The 27,578-nt window shown below is 32.8% G+C and overlaps 1 protein-coding gene and 1 long non-coding RNA gene across 2 annotated transcripts; both read right to left on the bottom strand.

The window, feature by feature from the left end:
• Positions 1-2,687: 2,687 nt before the first annotated feature.
• Positions 2,688-3,243, bottom strand: LOC145304414 (uncharacterized). Its single transcript, XR_013874081.1, has 2 exons — positions 3,219-3,243; positions 2,688-2,970 (listed from the first exon to the last, which is right to left on the bottom strand). It is a non-coding gene; the product is annotated as an uncharacterized LOC145304414 (long non-coding RNA).
• Positions 3,244-11,623: 8,380 nt separating this feature from the next.
• On the bottom strand, positions 11,624-16,738 carry LOC145303782 (uncharacterized). The gene is made up of 4 exons (XM_080145393.1): positions 16,427-16,738; positions 15,793-15,933; positions 12,713-12,923; positions 11,624-12,514 (listed from the first exon to the last, which is right to left on the bottom strand). Exons 1-4 carry the CDS (start codon positions 16,484-16,486, stop codon positions 11,700-11,702), a joined length of 1,227 nt encoding a protein of 408 aa, XP_080001519.1. The 5' UTR covers positions 16,487-16,738; the 3' UTR covers positions 11,624-11,699.
• Positions 16,739-27,578: the final 10,840 nt, after the last annotated feature.

Here is a 27,578-nt window from a genome sequence, read left to right as displayed (position 1 = left end):
TGGTTTTAGGCTGTTTCATTTTTATAAAAAAAGTCGTTGTAAGGTTTTAAATTATTTTTCTGCACTTTCATGTCCCTTCTAATATCCCTAGATACTAGGGACGCAGCTGGTAGTATAATACAAAGTAGAACGATGTCTGTCTGTCCGTCTGTCCGTCTGTCTGTCCGTCTGAAGCTTAAGATCTCAGTAACCACTGAACCGATTGGGCTCTGCTCTTCAGGGAATATACCTACTGGTCCTGTGATGGTTTTAAGCTATTTTCTCAGGGGGTGGGACACCCCCAACCCCCCCAAAAAATGAAAAATACCCCCCCCCCAAAAAAAAAATATATTTTTTTTACTGTTTCTTAATAAATCTAAAATACAAAAATTAGATTGATCAAACCTCTTGGGGCTAAGCCCCTAGAGGCTAGGGGCGAAGCCGCTAGTATAATATAAAACACTAGTTTATGATGAATTTTTTTTTTGCGGGTATAGTCCTCTTTGTGGCAACGACCCTTAAGGAGCGATTATTCGTATTTTCACAGTAGCTTTCCTCCTATTTCTAGCCCCTTGCGGGGGACTCTAACCTTGCGGGGCCAATTGCCTAACCCTGCGGGGCAATCACCTAACCAAATATAACCTAACCTAATCTAAAATAACCTATTAAAAGCAATTTTAAAAATACAACGAATCGCCCCTTAAGGTGCGTTGCCACAAAAGGGACTATATCCTTTTTTGATACTTTAATATGTAGTAATTTGGCCGGTTATCCGGCCGGATATCCGGTAATTTGGCCGGATAACCGGATATTTGCCGGATATCCGGCGTTCGCCGGATATCCGGCCGGGTACCGGATATCCGGCATTTGAAATAAGCCGGATATCCGGTATCCGGCCAAAAAAATATCCGGCCCAACCCTAGATAGGATAAGATCATTGGTTAAAAGTTTGGAACCAACCAATCAAAATTCAATATAAATACCAAAAATATTTGGTATAAAACTTTGGGTACCAGTGTAATTTATAGTCCAATGTCCCCTCCCACCCTGCCGATAATTATATCCTGTGTATGATCTTTCAATATAAAAACTTCAATAGGGTATCAAACAATGTTACATAATAAACAAAATAGCAATAATTTTAACAAATTATAATGATTCATAACGTGCCAGTTTGCTGTCGTGGAGGTGTTGAGTTCGAGTTGAGTCTTTATAGTATTACTGCTATGTCAGGCACGTGATATCAAAAGTATGAGTTGAGGGAATGCCTTTGCCCTTAACAGGCGAAACTCATTTACATGTACATACATTGAGGACTCGTATTCTGTTAGGTGTTACTTTACATAATACCCCGGCCTTTTTGACATAAAAAAAATAATTGTTCTTTTTATGTATCCTTGATTGTTGGACTTGATGTTAAAGTATCATAGAAAGCAGCCTTACCCCTAGAAGAATATCGGTAATAGCCATTTGAAGATTCATAAACCTCCAAAAATGAAACAGCTAAAGATTTTTTTTGAATTCACAAATGTTTTAATAGTTAACTATCACATCGTAATATAGACAGATTGCCGAAAAAAAATCAAAATTATAACTTCAAAACTAGTTTTCAAACTAGCTATGTTTTTGAGGGGTTTATAATTCGTAAGAATTTGTCTACAATACGATACGATACGATACGTGCTTTTTCAGTATGGCTAGGAACCAGTTCTACTCCAGCGGATATCAATTGGTTTCAAAGCCATATTCGAAAAAGCAAAAGGCTTTCCATCATGTTTTGATTACAATCCAGAATAAGGAACGTGTCAAAACAGCTTCAATTGGGTATTAAGAATTGGTTTCATTGCCGGAACTCTGAAATTGACCTTTTGATTTGTGGGAGTGAGGGAGAGAAATCAGATATGGTAATCATGGCCTACGAGAGAAAAGTGAATTATGACCAGGGGATAAGACAATGTCTGATAAATTCCCAATGATAAATTATAAAGTTCCTTATTTTTAGATTAAAATTAAAGCTTGCAACGTTTGAACACTCAACTTAATGAATCAACCAATCAAAATTTCCCAATGTTTTCAAGCAAAAAAAAGAACGTTATTGTAGAACTTTGGGGACTAGTGTAATAAAAAGCTTATTGTCCCCGCTCTCTCTCTCTCTCTCTGATTATGACCAGAGATCACAAGGGATAAGACAATGTACGCGACGATAAATTGATGTACATCCCAGGTGAATTTTGGGGGGTATTTTTTCCAATGGCTGACAACTATTTGGGGGGTCCTAACCCTGCGTTGCCTCTACCTACATTACCCTAACCCTGTGGAGCTACCCAGTACCCAATTAAACCTAACCAAACCTGACCTAAAGTAATCAATAAGTAATTTGGTAATCAATTTCATTTTACGCATTTAAAAAAAAAATTTTGCATAGATTTTTATTTAACAAGAAACAAAGCTTTATTTCAGTCATATTGTTCATCAATAATTTATAAATTTACTACTAATCGAAAGAACAAATTATTAATTAACATTTTGTTTTTGGAAATTTCATCGGGAATGGAAAGCTGGAATAATCAGTTTTTATCTTATATTTCGTGGAAAAATTCTCTATAATTATAGATATAAATACAGTACAAGATTCTAAGGAAGACTAATAACCTATTTTAATCAAGCTGAGATGAATTGGATTTGGGTCTTTGGATTATTTTTTTAAGTCAACTTTTGGGGACACAAGGACAGGAGCCACGGCATTGGATCTGAGGAATTGGAGAGTCACATAAACCTTTGCATAAACGGGATTCAGGTTTCTTTTTACAGAGTTTTTCTATTTTCTGACATCTTACTTTGTCAAGCCAATTACTGTAGAAGAGATAGCAAGGATTTGAGTATTCTCTGCCATTTGTAGCACAGACTGGGTCCAGAAAATTAGAACACCAAGACTCGGCACTGCTACAGATAACACCCATGCTGGCAATTAACAACAAAACTGTTTTCATCCTAAAAAAATTTAACTATCATTATGTACAAGTAACTGGATGCCCATTAGTTTGTATGTCTGTCTGTAACTTACCGCTGGACCGAAATTGAAAAGTGAAGCTTTATATAGGTCAAGAGATGATTTATAGCTCAAAAAAAATTTTATTACTTAAAATCTAAACCAAATGGAAAGTAGATCGTTGACCTAGCCGCTCAGTGAAATAAAAATCAAATAAATCTTAAGATTAAGAATTTGATCTAATCTTTACCTGATGTTCTTTAGTCCAAGAGAAACTGAATAGGACTGTTGTTAATATTCAAAATGCATCAGTTTATATACTTTTATAAAGTTCTCCCCTACCTAACTTTTATCCTGCTATATTTAACCCCAAAAAAACTAAGGTCAAAGAAAACATAAACTGGAAAAAAGAGGCGGAGATTTTGCTGTAATCTTTAAGAATGGGCGGAGTTTTTGCTACATTTGTTATATTCATGGTAACCATAAAGGGAAAATGATAATACCATTATAATCAACCCCCCTTCGCCCCTTTTTGCTCGCTTTCAACCCTTATCAAAAGTCAGGTATCAGATTAAAAAAAAACTAATTTCAATACCCACTTGGATACTTTTGCGTGAAAGGCTCTAAATTACTTCAAAAAACAAGGATGACAACATTCATAAAAGCGAAGAACGCTGGTAAGAAAATGAACACTTAATCATAGAGTGTCAGAACTGAATAGGCAGAATATAAATGTATAAAGCTAAACAAAATTGTAAGTAAAAATGTTTTAAACTGTTAAATTACAGGTTACTGTTTAAGGACATACTTACATACTTGATTATAAAGGTGCTTTACTGTAATATCAATCAGTATTCCAAAAATCAGATGAATACGATAATCAAATCACATAAAAATAGCTGTTAAAAAGGTTAAAAAGCATCAATGTTTTAATTTTAACATTTCTAAATTAACAAAAGAACTAACTGTCCGAGACGGACTGACAGACCGATCCTAATTATAGAAAAACCTCGCCTTTAAAAACACGAGTAAGAAAGAAAGACGTACACACAAAAAATTGTCTACTTAACAGAAACATGGAAGCTTAAGTCAACAAAACGCGGGGAAATAAGGAAAGTTTACAAAAAAAGATCTGAAAATCTCAACATATTCGTATGATAAAGTTTTGATTCTAATATGATAACCTTGCCCACTGATTATTGTAACAATGATTCCCCAGACAATCACCATGCAAAGTTTGAAATCGATAGTACAATTCTAAGCAGTAGAAGTTATCAAAAAGCGCTAACTGTCCGTGCCGATCCTAATTATAGAAAAACTTCATTGTTAAAATGCTGAATACTAATTTCAATAGAGGCAACAGTAAAAATCCTAAAAAAAATCCTAGGATACCCTAGAGGTTAAGGTTTCCTAAGGTTTAAATAAATATATACATATGTAAGGCTAAGGAAACCATAACTTATAAGCTAGGCTTAAGAAATTTGTATATGGTTTGGATCAATGTAAAACGCACTGAAAATATAGCTTATTTTTTGAAATTTAGTATCATTTAGAGTTAGTTACTAAATCAAAGTTAGCTATCAATCAAGGAAGTTGGACTTTTAATTATTATGGTACTAAAAAATCACAAAATCATCATCTTTCCTTCGCATACTTAGAAATGCATTAAATCTCGATTTGTTGGTTGAAATTAGTAGTATCAAATTTTTAACTAGTTATTTAGAATAGGTGTAGTTTAGCTTATCATAATTGGGGATTTCTTAACCCTCCTAATCTAAGAAATAAAACAAACAACCACATATAAATATCATAAACGCGGTGAGGAACTTGAATATACTGTAGTTAAACTAAGCAAATCAAAATTACTATTTATCAAAAGTGTTTCCAATGTAAAGTTTAGATATTTATTGATGTATTTTTTTCTAGGGTTCATTTCTCCTGGGAAGATGAAGGAACCCCTCCTCCAAAATATACGTATATAAACCTTTCCTGGACGCAACAGATAGACACACAGACAGATTAGACATCCTGTTACTTTTATCTAATAATAAATTAACCCAATAGCCTCACTGCAACAAATTAAAATTCAGAAGAATTTTGGAAGAAGTGTACTGATTCATCAAAACCTCGGTTGGATATCCGTCAAAACTGTGTAATTTTGATGGGCGCGTCTCAAATTTGGCTGCTTTTAGAAATTGCTTTCTTTGATAGATTTTCAATAATGTTTTACAAAGATAGGTAAATGGAAGTTAATTTTATCATCTCTCAAATATTAGCATTGGCGATTTTGAGCATTAAAAGGGTTAAAAAACAAGTTTATTGATTTTAAAGACATGTTTAATCCTTATAATAAAGTAACAGGATGTCCCTCAGTTTGTACCGAAGAATCTCGCTAGTCGCTGAACTGATATGGTTCCCCTTTATAGAGGGCTTCTTAGAGGTCCTGGGAAGGTTATAGTTATTTTGGGGGAGGATACCAACAATCTCCAAAGAGAAATCGCCCCTAGAAAAATTATCCCTTCCAGAATTTGTTTTTACTTTTCTTTTTAGATCTAAAACAAAATATTGGGTTATCAAATTCAATCTCTCCCCCCTCCTGAGTTGCCCCTAAAGGCCCCTATAGGCGTAGCCTTTAGTAGTTTAGAAACCATTTAATGCGCAAAAATAAATTAAATCTAAAAAACAATATTATGTAAAGGCGTAGCCTTTAGTAGTATAGAAACCATTTAATGCGCAAAAATAAACCAAATCTAAAAAACAATATTATGTAAGTACTTAAATGAATGCGCGAAAAAAAAGTTTACCTACTAAGATATGTGTAATATGTTTCTCACCCAAGGCGAATTCTACCGTAAAGTTTTCAGCAGCCAATTGATTCAGGAGTTAGTCAAAAACCGCAAATAAAACTTTTTAGCAAAATATACCATAATTAAAATGTTTTGTTAACCACCTAATAACAAGGTTTTCCTTAACAGGAAAGCTTATTATATGTCCTTTATTTTTTTATGTTGTTATGGTCTGCGCAGGTATACCACTTGAAAAATATAAATTCTAGTGGAAGGAGGGGGGAGTAATGGAGTGTTTACTTTCCACAAAATATCTTGGGGTGCCTTAAATTTTTTTCTCGTATTCATTCGAATCCGGTGGATAGGAACCGGTTCTCATCCATACGAAAAAACTATGTCTAGCATCGTATTATATCCAGCTTTCTACGAATATAAAAATGTACAATCATAGGATTAATTAATCTCATAATTGTACATTCTATATCCGCGGAAAGCCGTTTATAATACGATGAAAGAAATTACTATTATATTATTTCAAAGCCCTTAGTTTTTATAAGTCGTCTGAAAAATTTTAAATATTTTACAACAGAAAAATAGAATACCACCCCCATAAAAAAATATTTCTTATTAAGATATTTCTCATAGAATTAGGTTTAATTTTTCAATCTTTGCAAAAATTGCTGTATCATAGGGACACCAATTACATATTAACATTTTTAACAATTGATCTTTCAAATTAATTCCACCTTTAAGCTTACACTTTATAATTTTTAGGCTTGCCAAAAAGCCATACGTTACTGACTAAATTTATTAGATATGGTTTAATTTACACATTTTAGGTAAAAAAGGATGACAACATCCATTAAACAAAGCCCTGAAACGGTAGGTCTAACGAACATTACACTTGTAGAGTGTAAGAACTGAATAATCAGATTATAAATGTATAAAAGTCGAAACAAAGTTGATAGTAAATTTTTTTGAAAATCTGTTTAATTTAGGGTAATGATTATGGACTTACTTAATTTATTTCTTAGACTTGATTATAGAGATGCATCGTCTAAAACATTGTACATTGTTATCCTAGAAATCAGTATTCCAAAAATTTAGATTAATCGGATAATTTAACACATAAAATTTTGTTGTTTAAAAGGTTAAAAATCAAAATATTTAAAATTAACGTATGGACATCCTGGTGACGATTATGGAGTTGCTACGCTTTCTAAATCGCATCAAACTACTACAGGAATCACCATGTAAACTTTGAAATTGATACGGCAATTTAAACATGCCAAAATTAACGAAAAAAAGCTACCCCTCTTGGATGGACGTACGGACAGACCGACCCTAATTATGGAAAAGCTTCACTTTTAAAAATAGACAATTTTCAATACAATATTTATTATCACTAATCAACTAAAATAGGAAAATTACAACAAAATAAATAAATCACAAAAAAAACATTAAACAATAAAACAATTACACTAAATCATATTTAAAGCAAGAAATAGGGAATTATAAGGAGTTGAGCTTAAAGCTTGTTACCATAGTTTTAAACCTTTTTAAAATAGGTTTTAATTTATTTTTAGAGATTTTTTAAACACTAAACTAAATTTTGTTGTTGAAAATAGTAATTTTTATCACTATCTTATATAGTTTACGTATAATACATTAATAAATAAATGATACAGGGTGAATTCAGAAAAATGTTATAAAATTTAACTTTCAACACAGGGATGTAGGGGACATTGGAATGTAAATTACACTGGAACCCATCGTTTTAACAAACTTTTCGAAAATCAATTTCAACCCACAATTTGTTGTGTATATGGTGCACCTTTTGCACAATTTGCTTATAGTACCAGGGATCTAAAGGGATAAGACAATGGTCGATAAACATATGTGCATCCCCAATGATGGTAGACAAAATTATTCTTTCTGCACCCTAAAAAAGTGGTTGAAACGTTTGAACACTCAATTTGTTAAACCAACCAATCACAATTCACTAAAGTCCCCAAAGTTATTAAACAACGAAAAAGAAAACTTTGGGGACTAATGCAATAAACAGTCAATTGTCCCTTCTCATTTTGTTGTGGCACCCTGTAGCCTAAAACAAACGTGGGAATCGCACCTTCGCCGCTTTTTATCACTCTAGTATACTACATAGAAAACATCAGTTTTAGCGACACAGATAATTACTCTGATCATAAATCAGATCAGACAAAGATTCAATATTAAAATAATGATTTATAAAATGTTTAATTTGATATTTAATTTTAATTTAAAGGCAAAAATTACCAATAAAAATATATAGGTAAACAAACACTTACATTGTTTTTATATTCAGTAAAATTAAGTAAAAGTGTATTTTTATAACTACAACCCTATGTTGATATGGATGAATCTATTTTTTTTTTTCAGTATAATTATCACTAATACAAACTGCATAAAACATAGAAAAATGTAAATTTATATTGAAAGGTCTTAAATTGATGAGGCATGCTGAGATAAATAAAGAGAGAGGGAAGAAAAAGAAAAAGGAAAAAAAGAAAGAAAAAGTGAGAAAATTTATCCAGGGGCAAAATAAAAAAAAACAGAATACAATGATTTATTGAAATATGGATGGATGGATGGATGGATAAATGGATGGATGGATGGATAAATGGATGGATATATGGATGGATGGATGGATGGAAAGATGTATAAATGAATTAATGGATAGATTTATAGAGGAAAAAATAAACATATGGATAGATGACAGATAAATAAGAAAGTTCGATAGATTGATACACAGATATAAATATCGGTAAAGAAAACGAAGTTGCGGTTTTCATCGTATTTTCACAGTTTAAAAGGTTATTTTAGGTTAGGTTAGGTTCAGTAAATGTTAATGATTGCCCTGCAGGGTTAGAGCCCCTCGCAGGTGTCAGAAATAGTATAAAAGCTACTGTAAAAATACGACGAAACCCGCAACTTCGTTTTCTTTCCATGATCCAAAATATCTATTGTATGGATAGATAGATTGTAGAATAATGAATTAAAAAGGTACATAAAACAATTTTCTACTCTGTAAAGTTTTTGTCATATTAAAAGAAGCTGGTAGTGTAAAAATCAGGCGGCTAAAATCAATCACCTTGTGTGACAGATTGCGTTTCACACAGTTTTTAACCTTTGGCGGGTTTTAGAGTCTCTTTTTAGGTTAATATAACAGTACAAAAAGGGTAGTATAATTTAAAAGTCAAAGCTGTCGGTCGATAAATTGATTGTATATATTGACTATTTAATTATCAGAGAGAGAGGGCACAATGGGCTGTTAATAACACAAGTCCCCAAAGATTTATAATAACGTTTTCTTAATGATATTCATTTTCTTTACAACTTTGGGGACTAGTGAATTTTGATTGGTTGTTTCGTTAGGTTGAGTTGTTAAACGTTTCAACTACTAATCTTAACCTACAGAAGGGGTAATTTTGTGTATCATAACTGGGGATGTACATCAATTTATCGGCCATTGTCTTATCCCTGTAGATCCCTGTAAATTATAATAGTAATAACTGATATATTACCCACAAAAGTCATGTAATGTTAAAAATGGCTCATTAAGACAATTTGCAAAGAATTGATATACATCCCAATGATGATAAGGTAAATTACCCTTAAATTTTCAGTCCAATGTAAATAGAATGTTTTTTTGTCAGTGAGGGCAACTTTTATTGATGTCACTTAGTCGAGATAAATACTATTTTGTTGTCAGTGTATGAAAAGCATGTCGACAAAATGTCAGTATTGATCATAAAGAGAGTCGCCATAAATTATTGGAATTACTACAAGGTCTTTACTTTAATTGTAGAATTGTTCTCCTAAACTTTATTCCAGTATTGCTTCGAAACCGAGTAATATCCGTTGGTTTAGAGCCGGTTCTCAGTTAGACTGGAAAATCAAGTATCGTATCGTATAATAGACAATTTTTGTGAATAATAGAACAAAATCATAAAATTAATACCAGTTTTGTTTTTATTTTACTATCCATGGAAAGCTGACTATACGTAATTAGATGCGATAAATATATAATAATGATGTTGCTGTAATTTTATAAACATCATTACCTTTAGAAATATCTTAGATTTCTTATTTACAGTATAGGAAGATAGTTTTCTTGTTGCCTTTTTAAAGTGATAGATTGATAGATGTAGATATGTATAGACACAGTTTTTACTGAGAATTTAATAAGCAATACTTTAGTTAGCCAAGAAACATGACTAACAATTTTGATAAAGATTAGTTTTATTTAAGTGACAGAAAAAAGAAGAGAGAGAGAGAGAGAGAGAGAGAGAGAGAGAGAGAGAGAGAGAGAGAGAGAGAGAGAGAGAGAGAGAGAGAGAGAGAGAGCTTAAATATTACTTGCATCGTATTGTTGACTTTTTAGACAAATAAATTTTAGAATTATCAAATGGAAGACAGTTCACCAAAGAAATAACACCATGCAGTGTAGGGTGGGTAAGAGAGGGGAGGATTCGAATATCCATTTAGGATGAAATCGTTTGATAAAATTAAAACTCAATAATTTCACTTTCTCTCTCTCTTTCTCTCTCTCTCTCTCTCTCTCTCTCTCTCTCTCTCTCTCTCTCTCTCTCTCTCTTTTTTTTTCCTCTCTCGGTTGGTTTCTTATATGTCAAAGCAAATAAAAGTTAACAATTGTGTTCAATCTTTGTATAAGGTGTGTGTTCACTTCCCCATAGCATCACATCCGAAGGATCTCAATAACCGCTGAACAAATTCGGTTCTCCTTTACAGTGTAGCTTCTCATTGGTTCTGGGTAGGTTTAGAACTATTTAAGGGAAGGTACCACCACCCTCCTAGCCTGTAAAAATTACCCCCAAACCACAAAAAAAATAATTTATTAAAACTTAAATTAGAAATGGGGGCGTTCCTGCTGGTGTATAATTAAGTAAAGCAGAAGAAAAGCTTGTCCTGTTTTAATATTATGTCGTTTTACTTATTAGTTGATATATATTCATGCGCGGAAGTGATCGAAAGTCCGTTGTTTCTGACTAAAAGCTATGGACAGGGATATACCATATGAAGAAAAACTATTCCTACCCCAGTTAAATCTCTCCTATTTGATAAAGCAGTAAGGTTTTCAGTTTAAGTTTCTCCATTTTATCTTTATGGAAGTTTTATGTAGATCCTAGGATGGTTTTGGTCTATTTTTCTGCTTTCATTCTCAATAATAGATGTAGAGACGCAGCCCTTAGTTGCTTTTAAGACAAGGAAAAAAATAAATGATCAATAAAAAGTGTTATTTAGAAAAAAAAAGTTTGTTTTCAGGTTTTATATCCCTCTGCATTCTAAAAACCTTCTTCATCTACAAGTGGGTGAAGGTTTCTATGACAAATATTCTAAAATAGAATAAAAGACAAAGCAGACATTCATCCATAAGACTTAGAAGGACCTTAAATGAAAGATAAATTGATCAAATCATTAACAAATATTACCCCTTATGTAGATTAGAATTATCTGCTGAAAAGATTAAACCCACTAGTTTGAAACCAACCAATCAAAATTCAATAAAATTACCTGGAGTTTTAAGCCCATAAATAAGATAGCGTAGTTATTAAAATTTTTGTACCAGTTTAATTTTAAGTCCAATGTCCCCTCCCTTCTTGAAAAGAAAGATAGATAGATATTCAAGATAGGAAGAAAGAAAAGGCAGAAGAAAACAAGCAAAAAGGTAAAACAAACATTCTAAAGAATTTTTAATCAGCAACAATTTTATGACTTTAATAGTAAAAAAATGTTTGCCTTTCTCTTTAAAAGTACCACATTAAAAGTGACTAGAAAAAAATAACTATTAGAAAATTATAATAAAGCATTAAGATTTTAACTATTTTATATTCAGTTCATTTTACTAAGAAGTCTGTTATAACAAAAAATTAAATTTAGAGCCATTATTTGCAAGACAAATCAATGGGTGCCTCAGTTGGTTTTGGTGGATTTTCCACGTCAATTTTTGTATTCTCATCATCAGCATAACTATCCTCGGACTTTGTCTCCTCGTTTGCATTAATATCAGTGTCGGTATCAATGATGGAATCATCCGACGATTTCATGGCCTCAAACATGGCCCTGCGTTGTTTGAGCAGTTCAATTTGTTGGGAAAAATCAAATTGTTTGAACAATGGATTGGATTGAGCTGTGGCGGCTAACAGCAGCGGATGAACGGCCAGCAGGGGGCTTAATTTGTACAGGCTGGCCTGATCAAGCAGGCTCGGAGGCGGACTCGAACCGGATATATCAAAGTTATTTGCCGACATTGAGGGTGGGGAGAGGTGGGACATCAACAATGGATGTAGAGACGAGGGGTTAGGAAATCCGGGGAAGGGTGAGCTGAACAACGGCGGCATTCCGCCGCCGGAAGGCGGTGATACCGGTGCCTCGGGCGCTAGGCTGCCGCCGGAGGCGGGTGACGGACTAGATTGGATTGACAACGTTTCTGTGGACGTATTGAGTGGTGATGGGGACCGTGAAAGGCTGTGAAGTTTGTGGCCGCCGGTTAGTGGTAGTTGGAAGCCCCGCAGGGCTGCTGCTGCGGCCGCAGCCGCAGACGAGTTCACTGAGTGTTGCTGTTGTAGGCTGGAGAGGCTGAGTAGGCTGTCGGCGAGGCTGAAGCTGCCAGGGTGTGAGGATTGAGATGTGGTTATTATACCTGGGTGCTGCAGGCGGCTGGGGTTCTGTGAAGGATATGGCATGGAGGTGGGAATACCTAAAATAAAATAATAGTTATTTCTCGCATCGTATTATAAACAGCTTTCCGCTGACATAAAATGTTTATTTAAGAAATTAAAACCAGTTTTATTTAGCCCCGAGATGCCGAAGAATTTTGTTTTTGTGTGTTATAAGGTAAAAAGGGATTTAGTGCTTGAAAGGCATGTTAAAGGGAAAGCACCATTACTACTATTACCTGAACTTATAGAGCCGTTATTCGACAACTTTCTGCCGCCTCCATCCGCATTCTTCTGCATAATACAGTGGATTTTAAACCAGTTGGACCGGCGGCCATACCGACACCCAGATTTGGACATACCGACCATCAGGCACTTGCGCAGTCGGCAGGCTTTGCAGGCCGTCCGGTTCTTCTTGTCCACCACACATCTGTAGTTGTTCTTACATTCCTAGATAGATATAGAAATAGATAGATAGATAGATAGATAGATAGATAGATAGATAGATAGATAGATAGATAGATAGATATATAGATAGATAGATAGATAGATAGATAGATAGATAGATAGATAGATAGATAGATAGATAGATAGATAGATAGATAGATAGATAGATAGATAGATAGATAGATAGATAGATAGATAGATAGATAGATAGATAGATAGATAGATAGATAGATAGATAGATAGATAGATAGATAGATATGAATGCTTGTTTATCCTAAAACCAATATTTATCTTGAGTATTGAGTCAATTTATATGCGTTCTGAATTTTGCATGTTTTGCCACATTTATTTGCACTTTAGGGAGGGTGTGAGAATGGGGATGAGTGCAATTTTAAACACTGCACTTTATAAACTGCATGTTTGGGGGGTCTACAGGTGAAAAAGGGGAGAAGTTTGGGGTGTAAATTGCAACTAAAAGTAGTAAAGCTTATGGAACTCTTTCTTATAATATAAAATTAAAAAAATATTTTTGCCATAACTATGTTTATTAGAAGATTTCCTATTTAAATATATCATTGCCTAAGTATGACCTTAAATTTCAAATGTAATTTCTGTACAACAGATTATTGTGGTTTTTTTATAATTTTGCTACACTACTCCTCGTTATAACTTCTAGTTTTATAAGCTATACTGTAAACATGAACCTACAGTTATACACTGCTCAAATTGGCAGTAAAATGTAAAAATTGTATATTCTTCTGCGAAGCTTAATGGTCAAAGATTCCTAGTGTGAGTTCTAGGATTTGATAGTCACACAAGAGCTCTACTAGTTTGTACTCTTGCAATCGCTGGAAAGTGTCATGTGTGACGTCATAAAAATACGTCTAAATCATTTTTTTAGGGGTTTCCTTTTTCACTTTTCCTCTCATCCCTCCTTTTAGATGTATTTCTATGACGTCACACCCGACACTTTTGTCTTAACTTTTTCTTTCTTAAATTAAAACTGAAAGTAAAGGCTAGACTTAAGTATCCTTATAATTAGATTAAAATCGTTTTAAAAAGTAATATTTTCCCTAAATATGCTATTTTTACTTCATAAACCTACCCTACAAATAGTATTTCTTGGTCCGTCTGTATTTAAGTAAATTATAAATTAGAAATTACATATAAACAAACTGTTAGAACTAAATTATACTTTAGTGTATTTTGGTAATCCTCAGTAAAGTTATCCTGTTAGAATACAGAATCTACATATATGCACAGTAAAGGCATGTATACAACATCAATGCTTTTCTCGTATTCATTCGAATCCGGTGGATAGGAACCGGTTCTCATCCATACGAAAAAACTATGTCTATATCGGAAAGCCGTTTATTATACGATGCGAGAAATAACTATTCTTGCATTAAAGTACATACTTCTGAATTAAAAGTAAAAAAAACTAGAATTGTTAGATTTTCATGTTTTAATATTTTCTGCCTAATGTAATTATTGGGGGTCGATTTATTGGAAGTTTAATTTAGTCTATGGTCTTTTAATTCCTACTTCAAATTGAAAATTTAAAGCAAAATATATTTCTTTCGATGCCCTAGCCGTGTCCCCTGAAATGCTTTGAATTTGGTGAAAATATTTCTAGGATTTAATTTACATATGTAAACTTATGCTCAGTAGTACAGGGATAAGTTAATTGATGATAAAACAATATCTTAGGGAAAATTTTTAAAAACTACAAATTTTTAAATGCGAAGCTTTTCTACAATTAGGAAAGGTCTGTACGTCCGAGACGGATAGCTTTTTTCGTTGATTTAGACATGTTAGAATTGTTCTATTGATTTCAAACTTTGCATGGTGATTCCTGTAGTAGAAAGCGTAGCAACTCTATAATCATTACCATAATGTCCGTACATTCATTTTAAACATGTTGATTTTTTACTTTTTTTAACAACAAATTTATATGTGATGTAATTATCCGAATGTTCTGATTTTTGGTATACTGGTTCCTAGGATGACAAAGTACAATATTATAAGCAAAACAACTCTATAAGTCCTAAAAATGTAAGTATGTCCATAAACATTATCCTGTATTAAGAAGTTTTTCAACAAATTTACTCACAATTTTGCTTTGACTCTTATACATTTATATTCTGATTATTCAGTTCTGACACTATACAAGTGTTAATGTCCGTTTGTCCTACCGTTTCATAGCTTCGCTTTTATGGATGTTGTAATCCTTGTTCTATAATGTATTTACTAATTTTATCAACTTGAGATAATTCTCTTAAAATCTCAAAAAATTTAAAATAAATAATTTACATATGTATATTTTAAACATCTTAGCTGTGTATTTTTTGCTTAAACAGTTTAATACATAATAAATTATATTCTTAAAAGAATGACATACAAATTTACTTTTATAAATAGAAAAATTTGGGAAATCATTTTTCTTGCTTTTCTTATTTGTAGAAATTTGTGCTTTTTATGATATTTTCTTGCATAGTTAACAAAAAGGCACAAGCCATTTACTTTAATTTAATTTTTAACGTTTTTGAAACTTTTCATCAAGAGAGTTCCTTAAAAATGTAACAGAGATTGTCAAATCATAAATTTGAGTGTAACTTTCAAACAATGGGCTGATTATTACACTAGTCCTCAAAGTTTTATAATTACATTTTCTTATTCGTAGGCTTAACAAATTTGGGGGCTTCATTGAATTTTGATTGGTTGGTTAATAAAGTTAAGTGTTCAAACGTTTCAAGAACTAATTTTAATCTACAGAAGGGTTAATTTTGTGTAACATCATTGGAGAATTACATAAATTTTAAGTAAATTGTCTTTTCCCTTTAGATCCCTGAATAAATAGATAAACATTTACCTGGATAACAGTTTGATTGTTGCAGCTCCGGCCAAAAAAAGATTTGCAGCCCTCACAAGTAAATGCTCCAAAGTGGAAGCCGGCTGCCGGCTCGCCGCACACACGGCAAAGTTGGTTTTCCAGCGGATCAATTGAATTCAGCTGAAAAAAATAACAACTTATGATTGACTATTTCAAACAGAACAAACAGAATTGAATTTTTATAAAAACTTAGTTACAAGATGACTTTTTGTTTATTTATATACCGAGAAGCTATGATTAAAATATTTAAAAATGTATTAAAATACGAAGATAATTTTTAGAAGTATTTATTTTATAGTAGATATTTAAATGAAAGAATAATTTTAAGCAATGTAAGTAATCTTAAGGAAAATTGTGTTATGTTTTAGCTTTAAGAACTAAACTAATTCATTTATTTATATATAATTATATTAAAATCACAATTTTATTTATTTGTTATACTAATTTAAATTTATATAAGTTAATATTCTTACTACTGTTTATTGTATTTAAAGTTTAGGATAACTTAATTTATGTACTAATAAAATGTTTTCTATTTAAAATAATCACGCAACTTTACGCATTTTTTTGCAAAAACTGTGCAAAAATGCGCTAAAAGTATATAAAACCTCACCTTCTCTTGATCAAAAATTGCAGAAGTATTTAGATTTGGTATATTTGACATAAGATTCATTTTCAGGTTTTTTTTAAATTCTTTTTTCAAAGAATCATATAAATCTTTATAAAGATTTAAACGGCTGATACAGCTATAGCGTTTTTAGTCACTGTAATTGAGCTTAATTCACTTTAGCTCATTTTTTAAAGTCTTTTCGGAGATTTTTTATAAATAAATTTTAAATTAATCTATTTTTAAATGCGCGTCTACTCCAAAATTAAACTAGATGAACATAAAACTTATAAATAGCGCAACTAGGTGTTGGTTGGAATGTTGAATTGGTCAACTGAAGGTTACTTTCACATACTCTGGTGGGGCTAGGAGTGGCCCCACTATCCTATAACCCATCCTACACCATCCCACAAATACCCCCCCCCCCCCCTTTACTAATTTTATAATGAATGAGGGATTGATGGCTTAAAGGGGATAGGGGGGCTCTAAAAGCCCCCCTTCTTGCCTAAAAATAAATATATACCCATCTTCAGTTGAGATCATCTTCATTATAAAGTCCCAACACCCCCCCCCCCCCCTTAAAATTAGTTTAATGTTCTATCCCCTATTTTTTCTTCCCCCCTCCCCTTGGATATCCATAAAATCTTGCTATGTATACAAATATAATATACATGTGAGAGATGTATAAATAGCCGCTCCGTTCCATTCGTGGTCCAAAATCTCAAAAATTCAGATTGTCCAGAACAACCGTATTATGACGTCACAAACAAACACGCACACACACACATACACACGCTGGAGCGGCGCGCTCAATAAAATATAGGCCCCGTTTTGTCAAGCCGTGCGTTGGGCAGCCATTTTGGGCTCCTCTTTCCTCTCTTTATTTGCGGAAGATGAGCTTTAATTGTTCGGAGGGAAAGGGGGGTAGGGGAAACTAGGTTAGAGCCAACGGAAAGGGGAAAGAGAGAAGATGGTTTGGCTGTATGAGCAAAATGGCGCGAGGGGGCAGATGAGCGAAATAAGAAGATGAGTAGATCACGCGCAAATACAAGGTCGTTCATATAGGGGGCGCCGAAATTGAGTTAGGGGGGAAGGATAAAATATAATATATATCAGAGAGAGAGGGGATGATGAAATAGTTTAGTTTTTAGAAAGGGGGCAGTTCCGGGCTAACACAACCCCCTTTTTGAAAGGTAGGATAGGTGTGAAAGGGGAAGTATGTATAGAATGTAGGGTAGGGATGTGAGATACATTACTAAAACTCGAGTATAATACACTTACCGCGTATGACATGGTCGCAAAATTGTTGGACCGCGTAGGGACTTGAATAGTTGCGTAGAGTCATGAATGATAATATGCCTTAAACCGCGTATTGTATTAAAATTTGACCATCAGTTTTATGAGTTTTAAATTAAATTTTGGTTAAATCTTTGAAGAGACAAAAAACTATATTAATAAAAGATAAATACAATGTTACTATTATAAAAAAGTCAAAATAAAAGTAAACTTCATGGTACAGCTTTTAAAAACGGTAGAAACAAGGATGACAACATACATAAATAGCGAAAGGCAACTAATCTTTGATGGTCAAACAGACAAAGTAAATTATATAGAAACCAAAATATTTACGCTCTTTGGAACAGGGAATTTTCACCAAAAAATAGGTAATTAATCTTAAATAGCAGCCGAGCAAATCACAATTCCATATAGCATTATGGGATTTTGATTTTTAAGTTAAAGCTTCGCTACTAAAAATAAATTAAATGATTTTAAATAAAAATTTTTTTTATTTAAAATGAATTTTATATTATGTGTAAAATCTTGAAAATAACAAGGATGACAACATCCATAAAAGCGAATCCTTGGAATGGAAGGACACACGAACATTAAAACTTGTAAAGTGTCAGAAATGAATAAGCAGAATAGTAATACATAAGTCTTAACAAAATTTATTGCAAAACTGCTTCAATAATTCTAATGTTATAGGAATCATCATGCTAAGTTTGAAATCGATAGATTAGATTAAAACAAAAGAGGGAGAAAGGGTTAATGACTTGTATCTCCCCATCGCAACCGTCTTGTGCAACCCTTCTATTGGGTCATTGAAAATTAATGAATGGTATCGCTTATATTACACAGCCAAGTAGCAGAAAATAATTTAGAAGCAGACGAAAGAGTTCTTTGAAAAATGAAGGGAGGTAGTGTCTGTATGTACATCTATACTATAGATCTGTTATCGATGGAACAATTCTAACCTATTTAGATTAACGAAAAGAGTTATCCGTTACGGACGGACGGACCGACCGACCCTAAATATAGAAAAGCTTCGCCTTTAAAGATATTAATCAAATAAACAATTTCTATAAAATAAATAAATACAAGCCAAATAATCTAAACATTTAAGACACTTATTCAACAATAAACTGGATTTTAATGCGGTGTTATTGGCCTAGAATGTTAGCCGGGGTGGGCTGTTAAATTGCTTTAATGGCCTTTTAATTAGCGCCCCATTTGCCCGCATGTCGTAAAACTTTATCCGTCTAAGAATGTTTCCAATACGATTTGTCATTTTAGGACCTGTTGGATAATTTATAGGCTTAGCCTTAGAGGAATTTTGGTATTTACATCACTATTACATTGTTAATTTACATATTTTTATCAAGAAATAGAGAAAATTATATAAATTAATAAACATATTAGTACCCTTTGAATATTATCTTTATACCCATAGATCTTAAGCAATAAGACGATAAATTGATGATAAACAAAATTAACCCTTTTGTAGTTTTATATTATTGGTAAATAAGTTTAGACACTGTTTATAAAAGTTTGAATTCCAGTTTACTTTTCAGTCCAATGTCCACTCCCTCCCTAAATTATACCAGGAGGACTAGGTGTTCATAAACAACCAAACGTTTGATTTAACAACCTTTCTAATGAAGTCTTTTCATAGTGTATTTAGTAAATGTAATAAAAAACCTGTTTTTATGGCAAGATATTTCATATCTTGCTGCTAACGTCAATTGCCTGAAATAACAGCAAATGGAAAACTTTATGCTTAATTTGGACTGGGAATCAGAGATAAAGAATAAGAATTATCATTGCTTTATAAGAAAGTTTCAATAGGGAATATCATGTATCTTCTAATAACATATCCCTGTATCTCTGAGCATGTGATAATTAAGATCATTATTAGCATGGCGTTGTAATTATAAAGTATGATAACATATAATAAATTCTTACATCCATATGAGAAAATTTATAAGATTTTTAACTCTTTTTTTCCAAAATAAAAATCACCAAATCTATTACTATTTTTCTTAAAAATAAATCTATAGGAAAGAACAGTAAATTTATTTTGATTGTCAATATTTATTGTAAAATTTAGCAGGGATCTAAAGGGATGAGCTAGTGGCTGATAAATTGATGTACATCCCAATTGATGATACACAAAATTACTCCTTCTGTAGATTGCAATTAGCGGTTGAAATATTTGGACACTCAACCAAACAAAATTCAGTAAAGGTCCCCAAAGTTGTTAATCCTACGAATAAGAAAACAATTATAAAACTTTGGGGACTAGTTGTAATAAACAGCCCAATGTCCCCTCTTTCCCTGAAAATTTAGTCATGTAAAGTTTTGATTTTATTTTTCTATATCAATTTAATACGTCAATAAAATACTTATTTTAAGTTAATTTTACTTTTTGATTTTACTATCTTTATACTTTTATTAGCCATCGCTTCAAGGGCCTAGTTAAGCATTACCCCCTCCCCCCAATTTTTAAAATAAATTAAAAATGATGGGGTGGGGTAGTTTTTTATGTTTGTTAGTTATTTTAGGTCAGGTTAGGTTTGGTTTTACTTAGCCATGTAGGGGTAAGGGCACCGTCGCATAAAAAGTTTACTTTTTTTCTTTGAGATGTTAAATACCCCATACTCTTTCCTCTGCACGCCCTTTATATTAAACCCTTTCTTCAAATATTTAAGATGATTTACTTTATATAAAAATCAAATCTTTCTATAATCAATATAAAAGAGTTAAATATTAATAAATCATAGTGTAAAGCCCCCCCAAAAGAATGTACTTTCACATTTTTAAAGTAATTCTGGTATTTAACAAGTACGATTAGATCCATAAGAAGTATTTAATTTAAAAATCTCTTGTTTTAATATCGGCTTCCCCCTCAAGCATCTGAGGTATCTGTATTCAAAGGTGTAAGAAGAATCAAGAAGATAGCCTAAAACAATCCCAATGCTTAAATATCAAATAAGAAATCGAAAATCATCCTGGGACCTTTGTGAAGCTTTCTTAAAAAGGAGAACTCAATTAGTTCAGTAATATTTTAAATCTTAGACTTTAATCTAGAAAAAAAAACTTTTTACTTTTTTAAGTTGGCTTTATAGGATATGAAATTTATAAAAAATTGCTTGTTTTGAAAGGCAGAAAACTAGGAGGCCAGTTTTTTTTTATGTATTATTCTATATTACAAAATTTTTACTGAAAACTGACTGAAATATACAACATTCTTTGAGAGTAGATTCGCTACTAAAAAGCCTAATCAAACGGTTTTCTATTTCATTTTTTTTTGTATTTTTATCTGCTATTGATAAAATCCTTGAAAATCAGAGTGGGCCGAAAATTGAACCTTTAAAATTTTTAATCTTCTCTCCTTTGAAAAGTATAATCCTTGTTAAAAGAACTTGTTTCTAGCCCAGCAGGGCTCTTCTAGACCTTACTTACCTAACCAAATTATAATGATTTTTTTTTTTTGGGGGGGGGGTATATGCTTCAATACTCGAGTTTTTATTAATGTAATATAACTCCAAACATACCTTTAACTATTTTTATCCGGCGCATAGCTCTTATTTATATGTTATTTTTTATTCTCAATTATTTTCTTTCCTAATTTTCTACCTATATTTTTATACTTGTCCATTTTCTTCTACCTATCATTATTTATCTCTCCCTCTATCTATTTTTATCTCTCCTTTATTTGTCTATTTCATCTTTTCTACTTTTCATTCCTAGTTCTTCGTATATTTTTATTTCTCTTTTGAATATTAAGTATCTTGTTATTTCTTATTGTTAAATCTCCATCTCTGAGTGTGCCACCAATTTTTCATTCTCCAATCTCAAATTCCAAAATATTTCAATTTTAAGAATCATGTTTCAAGTTTCCTTAGAGTAACAAAAGTTTTTAAAAAATGTAGCCATATTTTTGTTAATTATTTTACCAAGGGATCTAAAGGGATAAGACAAAAATTGATGTACATCTCCAATTAAGATACACAAAATAACCCCTTCTGTAGATTACAATTGATGGTTGAAGCGTTTGGACATTCAACTAAATGAACCAACCAATTCCAAATTCAATAAAAGTCCCCAAGGTTGTTAAGCCAACGAATAAGAAAACATTATAATAAACATCTTTTACATCTTTTAATAATCCAAGACATTCCCCCTTCGATTACTTTTGATGTCAATTCTTATAAAAAAACAGAATGTCTGTATTTAGAGAAGGTGATTTAATATGGTTCTTCTTTAGAATGTAACCTCTCAGCAACAGATCTATAGTATTAAAGTACAGATAACTACATACCTCCCTTTCGTCTGCTGGCAAATTGTTTTCTACCACTTGGCAGTGTTAATATTCTCGACACCATTGGTTGATTTTCAATAACCCAATTAAGAGTCGGCACAAGGACGTTGGGATGGGGAGATACAGTTATTTAACCCCTTTTCCCTCTAGAGTTTTACTTTAATGGTCCAGCGAAGGTTTATAACTTTTTGGAGGGGAAGGTACCATTCCCCTAGATGCTAATGATTTCAAATATCTGCAAAAGGTACAATTAAACTTTCATGACCATAAAGTTTTTTGTTGTTGTTTAGAATGGACGTTTTAGACATTTTCTACCAATATCCGACCAATTATCATCAATTTATAAGGTGAAATATTACACATTTTAGTTATTATACTATAGAAAGATAGATCAGGAGAGAGAGAGAGAGAGAGAGAGAGAGAGAGAGAGAGAGAGAGAGAGAGAGAGAGAGAGAGAAAGAGAGAGAGAAGAGAGAAAAAAAAGTAAGAGAGAGTGATAGAGAGAAAGATAGATAGAAAGAGAGAAAGAGAAAGAAAGAGAAGGAGATAGGTATATTTATCGCATCGTATTTTAGACAGCTTTACATGCACAGTAAAATAAAAAATCATAAGATTTTTTCCAGTTTAGTGGGCCAAAAGGAAAATAGGCCCTGTTATCGATTTTAGGATTTTCATTTCCTAATTTGTGGAAAGTTGTCTGTAATGCGATAAGATACATGATTTTTAAGTATGGCTCAGAACCGGTTTTAATAATTGATATTAATCTTTTTTTCTGGCTGAAATATTACAGGCAAAAACTGTTTTTTAAATGACGAACACCTTTCAGAAAAAAATAGAAAGTCAATTTTAATATAAAAATTAAATTAGCTCATATAAGTATCAAAAAGATGTATTGAAATCATATCAAATTTTTTTGAAAATCATTTTAATGAATATAAAAAATATGATAATAGGACAATTATCTATTATGATACTGGTTTACATGTAAACTAGCAGATTTGGCCAGGGATCTAAAGCCATAAGACAATGGCCAATACATTGGTGTACATCCCCAATAATGATACACAAAATTACCCATTAGCATGACAGCTTAACACTCAACTTGATAAACCAACCAATTAAAAGTCACTAAAGTCCCATAAGTTGTAGAGCCGACGAATAAAAAAGCATTGAAGACTTTAGGGACTAGTGTAATAAACTGCCCATTGTCCCCTCTCTCTCTCTCTGGGATTTCTTCCTAATGATGGAGTTGTGTTTGGTAGCCTCAGATATAAAATAGTTTACATTATCTGATATTAATATAAAGCTTCTCTAAAATGATCACCTCAATTAGTCCAGCAATCACAGAGATCTAAAGCATAAACTATAAGAAGTTACATTTTCCACCTTTATTCTTAATATTTTGTTTTTAATTGTTTGCTTTTTTAAAAAATAAATTGAAAATAAGGTGCAGGGGCGAAGTTTTTGTGTTTTGCCTATCGATTGGTTAGGTTCTTCGCTTTAAGAATTAGGTGGGTTGGGGGTTCTGTGATAAATTATACATAATTGTTCTGTCCCTGTGAAAATATTTGTGACCTATTGATTTACATATGTTTGTCATAATGATAACAAATCTCAGCCCCCCTTCCCCCCCCAACCCGCCCTGCTTCAGAGAAGGATATGTGTTTTCTCATATTCTAAAGTAATGGGATGTTTGTCTCTGTGTATGTGTATGAGTTTAAGACTGTTCATGTTTTAGGCTATTTTTAATGTTCTTGGAACTATTTGCTGGTTTTATTACCCTTCTGCTTTAAAAAGCGAAGCTTTTCTATAATTAGGAACGGTCCGTCCGTACGTCCGAATGGAAAGGTTAGCTATTTTAACTAATTTATACATGTTAGACTTGTCCTATTGATTTCAAACCTTGCATGATGATTCATCTAACAATTAGGTACGATTTAGGAAGCGTATCAACTCTATATTTGCTTATTTTGTTCTATCACCATTGTTCTACAAGTGTTAATGTTCGTTTGTCCTACCGTTTTAGAGCTCTGCTTTTATGGATATTGTCATCCTTGTTTTGTAATACTTGTCCCTTTATTTCAATGGTCATACTTAACCCCAAATATATGAGTGTTTGATAAACAAACAAAACAACGAAGAAAATTTCTTGTTACAAATGGCATTAAACATGATAAATTGCCCTAAATATTGAAAAGGGAAATATTTGCAATAAAATTAAAATGGCAGTTTAAAAAAGTAAGTGTCTAATTTTTAGGGGTGTAAATACTTATTGTCTTTGTGCGCTTACCAGAGCTTGGAGATGCGATCCCCAATTTTCAAAATTCTTTGAACGTACGCATAAGACTTTTACAGAAATGCTTCGCATCCAGACTATCTACCTATGTTTGATATAAAGTTTACACTATATAAGAGTAGAATCTAAATATTTGAATGACGTGCCCCTGCAATTATCAAGCACAACTCAGGCACGAGACACAATTACTTTAGCTAGGCCCGAGGCATTATTTGTATACTTTTATGCATTTATAGGCCTATCTTTACCAATATACTACCATATATGGGTAATGCTAGCCTAATCATGGTAAATTGTATGTGATTTATTAATGTTATATGTTTATTAAAAACATTATGTTTATTGTTAAAGTAATCATGTAACCATTTAGTTCAAGTATGTATGCCTACAACCATGCCTGATTTACGTCACAAGTTAACATACAGACACTTTATTAAACAGACAAACGCTTAGATCCTTATTATAAGTTGATGTTATAGCATGCACTTCTTAAAATAAGTTAGTTATTTATTGACTCTCCTACCATCAAGTTCTTCTGGCTTTTAAAGGTAATGACTTAGTTGTTTGGCATGCATTGTAGTTTAAATTTAGGACCCTCAGTACTTAGCATGAATTGAGCTTAGGCCTTATGTTAGAATTCTGACACTTAGCACAATTCACTGCTTGGGACTTAGGGCACTTTTCTGTCCTACACTACTTATGTTTATTATCACTTATCCTGTAAATATTTTCATACTTAACTTATTCACTTGTAATGTAAATACACTTTATAAAATCATTTTCCTTCTTTAGTACTTAACCCTTACAGATCGGGGGGGGGGGTCATATTGACCCCCCCCTCTAGTTTTTTCTATGTCATTTTTTTTGTAGGTGAGATAGAGAGTTGTGACTTCATGACTTTTTAAGTTTAGTAATAATACGTCGGCAAGAGTTGATTTTATTAGGATATCTGGTCTGTGTCGGTCGTGGTGTCCGGTCAAAGTCGGTTGGGTAGCACAAAAATTGAAAAAAAATTCTAAATAAATCTTAATTTCTACATTATGACTTTTGTGTATAAGGTAGAAACCTAAATTTTTTTTGGTGAATACTGACCTTATGAGAAAAGTGGTGTTATGACTGTTTGACCGCACCCTGACCGACTTTATGACCGATTTTTGTCCGGCTTTTACTACAGACATATATCATGAATATCGTGGCTTCTATTACAGCTAGAGACCTATAATTTTTTTTGGTAAATCCTTGAGCAACAGTAAACAGATAAAAATATTAATTGGTGCCGCCAACCGCCGTTTTACCGCCGTAACCGCCGAAAATGGCGGTTTCCGTTATTTGCCGTTTTTCGGCGATGATCAGAAAAAGTAATTTTTTTGTTATGAAAAATAAAAGTTCGTCCTAAAATTTTGTCATCCTAGCTGCAAAATTGGCCGCTCTACAGCTGTTTTAAAATTTAGCGGCTGGCCGCTAAAAAGCGGCTAAGGAGCGGCCTGACTGCTATGACTAGAAAAAGTAATTTTCTCTAAAAATAAACATGAACCACCAGAAAAAAATTTTATGTCTTTATCTGTAACAGAAGCCGAGATAGAGGGGGGGGTCAATATGACCCCCCCCCCCGATCTATTAAGGTGGGAATTGGGGCCCGATCTGTAAGGGTTAATATACTTATATAATTCCGACCGAATATCATAACCAACCATTTATTCTTAGTTTAAAGCAATATAATACTTCGCGTGGGTCTTTTGTTGAGCTACCACCAGCTCAACCAAATTCGTATTATACTTGTGGGAATAGAGGGATAAGCATTCTAAATTGACGAACCGACGATGAGAATGTCTATGTGTATTGCAGTAAAAGTAGGTTTTTAGTAGTACTCATAGAAGAGCAATCTCCATACCACAATATTGGACAAGCGCCCCATTTGCACTACCAAGCTGGATCTTTAAATCATTTAGTGCTGCCCACAGCCACTGACAATGCTGCCAATAAAACATGGATCTTTAAATCTTTGAAATGGCAGTGGTGCGCCAGGAAATACTTTGGAAACACCCACCGGCTCAGTGGCAGTAGTCATATTGCGATGCCAGTGAACCATTGGATGTTTCCAAAGTGTTTCTCGGCTCACCACTGCCATTCTTATTTAAAGATCGCTTTTAAAATCAGTTCACTATAGGTATCTGCAAAGGCTTCGCTATAATTTAAAAATCGAGCTCAGAAAACATATATATTTTGTTACATTGTAGAAACATAAGTGATAAGTGATCTTTTGGTCATATTCTCAAGAAATATAGATAATAATAATATGAACCATATCACCCAACAAATATGTCATTCAAATATGCATACAACTGAGTTATAAACAAGTTTTCAAGGGACACTCATTGACTGAGGGTTATTAAATTTGGAGATGAGTAAAATGCAAATCTATATATGAGCTATGACAAAGTCAAACAAGTTTTAAAAGGGACAGTCTTCTTCTTGAAGGTATATTAGAGCATTTAAGTATGCTGAATACAACTGAATTATAAACAAGTTTTCAAAGGACACTTATTTTCTATTGGATATTTGGTTTACTGATGATTAGGAGGTAAATCTGTATATGATTTAAAATAAAGTCAATAAGTTAAAAACATTTACCGTCTTATTTATGTTAGCCTATTAGATCATTCAAATGTGCATTGACCCCTTACAGTCGGTCCCTTGCCGCACCTTAATCAGTCGGGGGGGGGGGGGGGGGGGGGGCGTTCAACGCCCCCCCATGTTATCTCAGTTCCTATTAGAGCTAGAGGGCTAAAACTTTTTGTGTAAGTCCCCTGTGTTATGATGAATTTCCGACCTTAAATAAGTCAAGGTCAATTTTCGCTTCCTTAACCCTTTTATTTAACAACCTTTGTTTTTAGGTCCTTTTTTACTTAAAAATTTCAAACAGATGTAATTTTTTTATTTTTGAAGCTAGAATAAAATTTTTTTTTGCAGAAAATGGTAATCTTTATGTAAATTTTATATTTCAAATATCAAAATATAAATTTCAGCGGCCGCAGCTGTACTTGGCAGCTGCCAGTTGCCGCAGTCGGCGGTCTGCAGGAAAACGGCGGCGGATCTTTATGAAATTTTAATACTTAATGTAGACATGTAAGAAAAGCTTAAGTTTAAAATTTGAAGTCTCTAAGTAAAAAATTGCGGCCACAGGAGCCATTTAAAGATTTCTGGAGACCTGGAGGATCAGGACCTGCAGGATCATACCTGGAACCTGAAATTGAGTTGAA

Source organism: Acartia tonsa, chromosome 13 (assembly GCF_053477335.1).
Source record: "Acartia tonsa isolate MP-2025a chromosome 13, ASM5347733v1, whole genome shotgun sequence".
In the NCBI taxonomy this organism is placed as follows: Eukaryota; Metazoa; Arthropoda; class Copepoda; order Calanoida; family Acartiidae; genus Acartia; species Acartia tonsa.
Note: the sequence above shows the minus strand (reverse complement) of the source record. Positions and strands in the feature narration are given on the sequence as shown.

Coding starts and splice junctions, on each gene's coding strand:
- LOC145303782 (XM_080145393.1), bottom strand. CDS start 16,486: ATGAATCTTATGTCAAATATACCAAATCTAAATACTTCTGCAATTTTT. Junction 15,934..16,426: donor CAATTTTTGATCAAGAGAAG/GTGAGGTTTTAT, acceptor TATTTTTTTCAG/CTGAATTCAATTGATCCGCT. Junction 12,515..12,712: donor TAACGGCTCTATAAGTTCAG/GTAATAGTAGTA, acceptor ATTTTATTTTAG/GTATTCCCACCTCCATGCCA.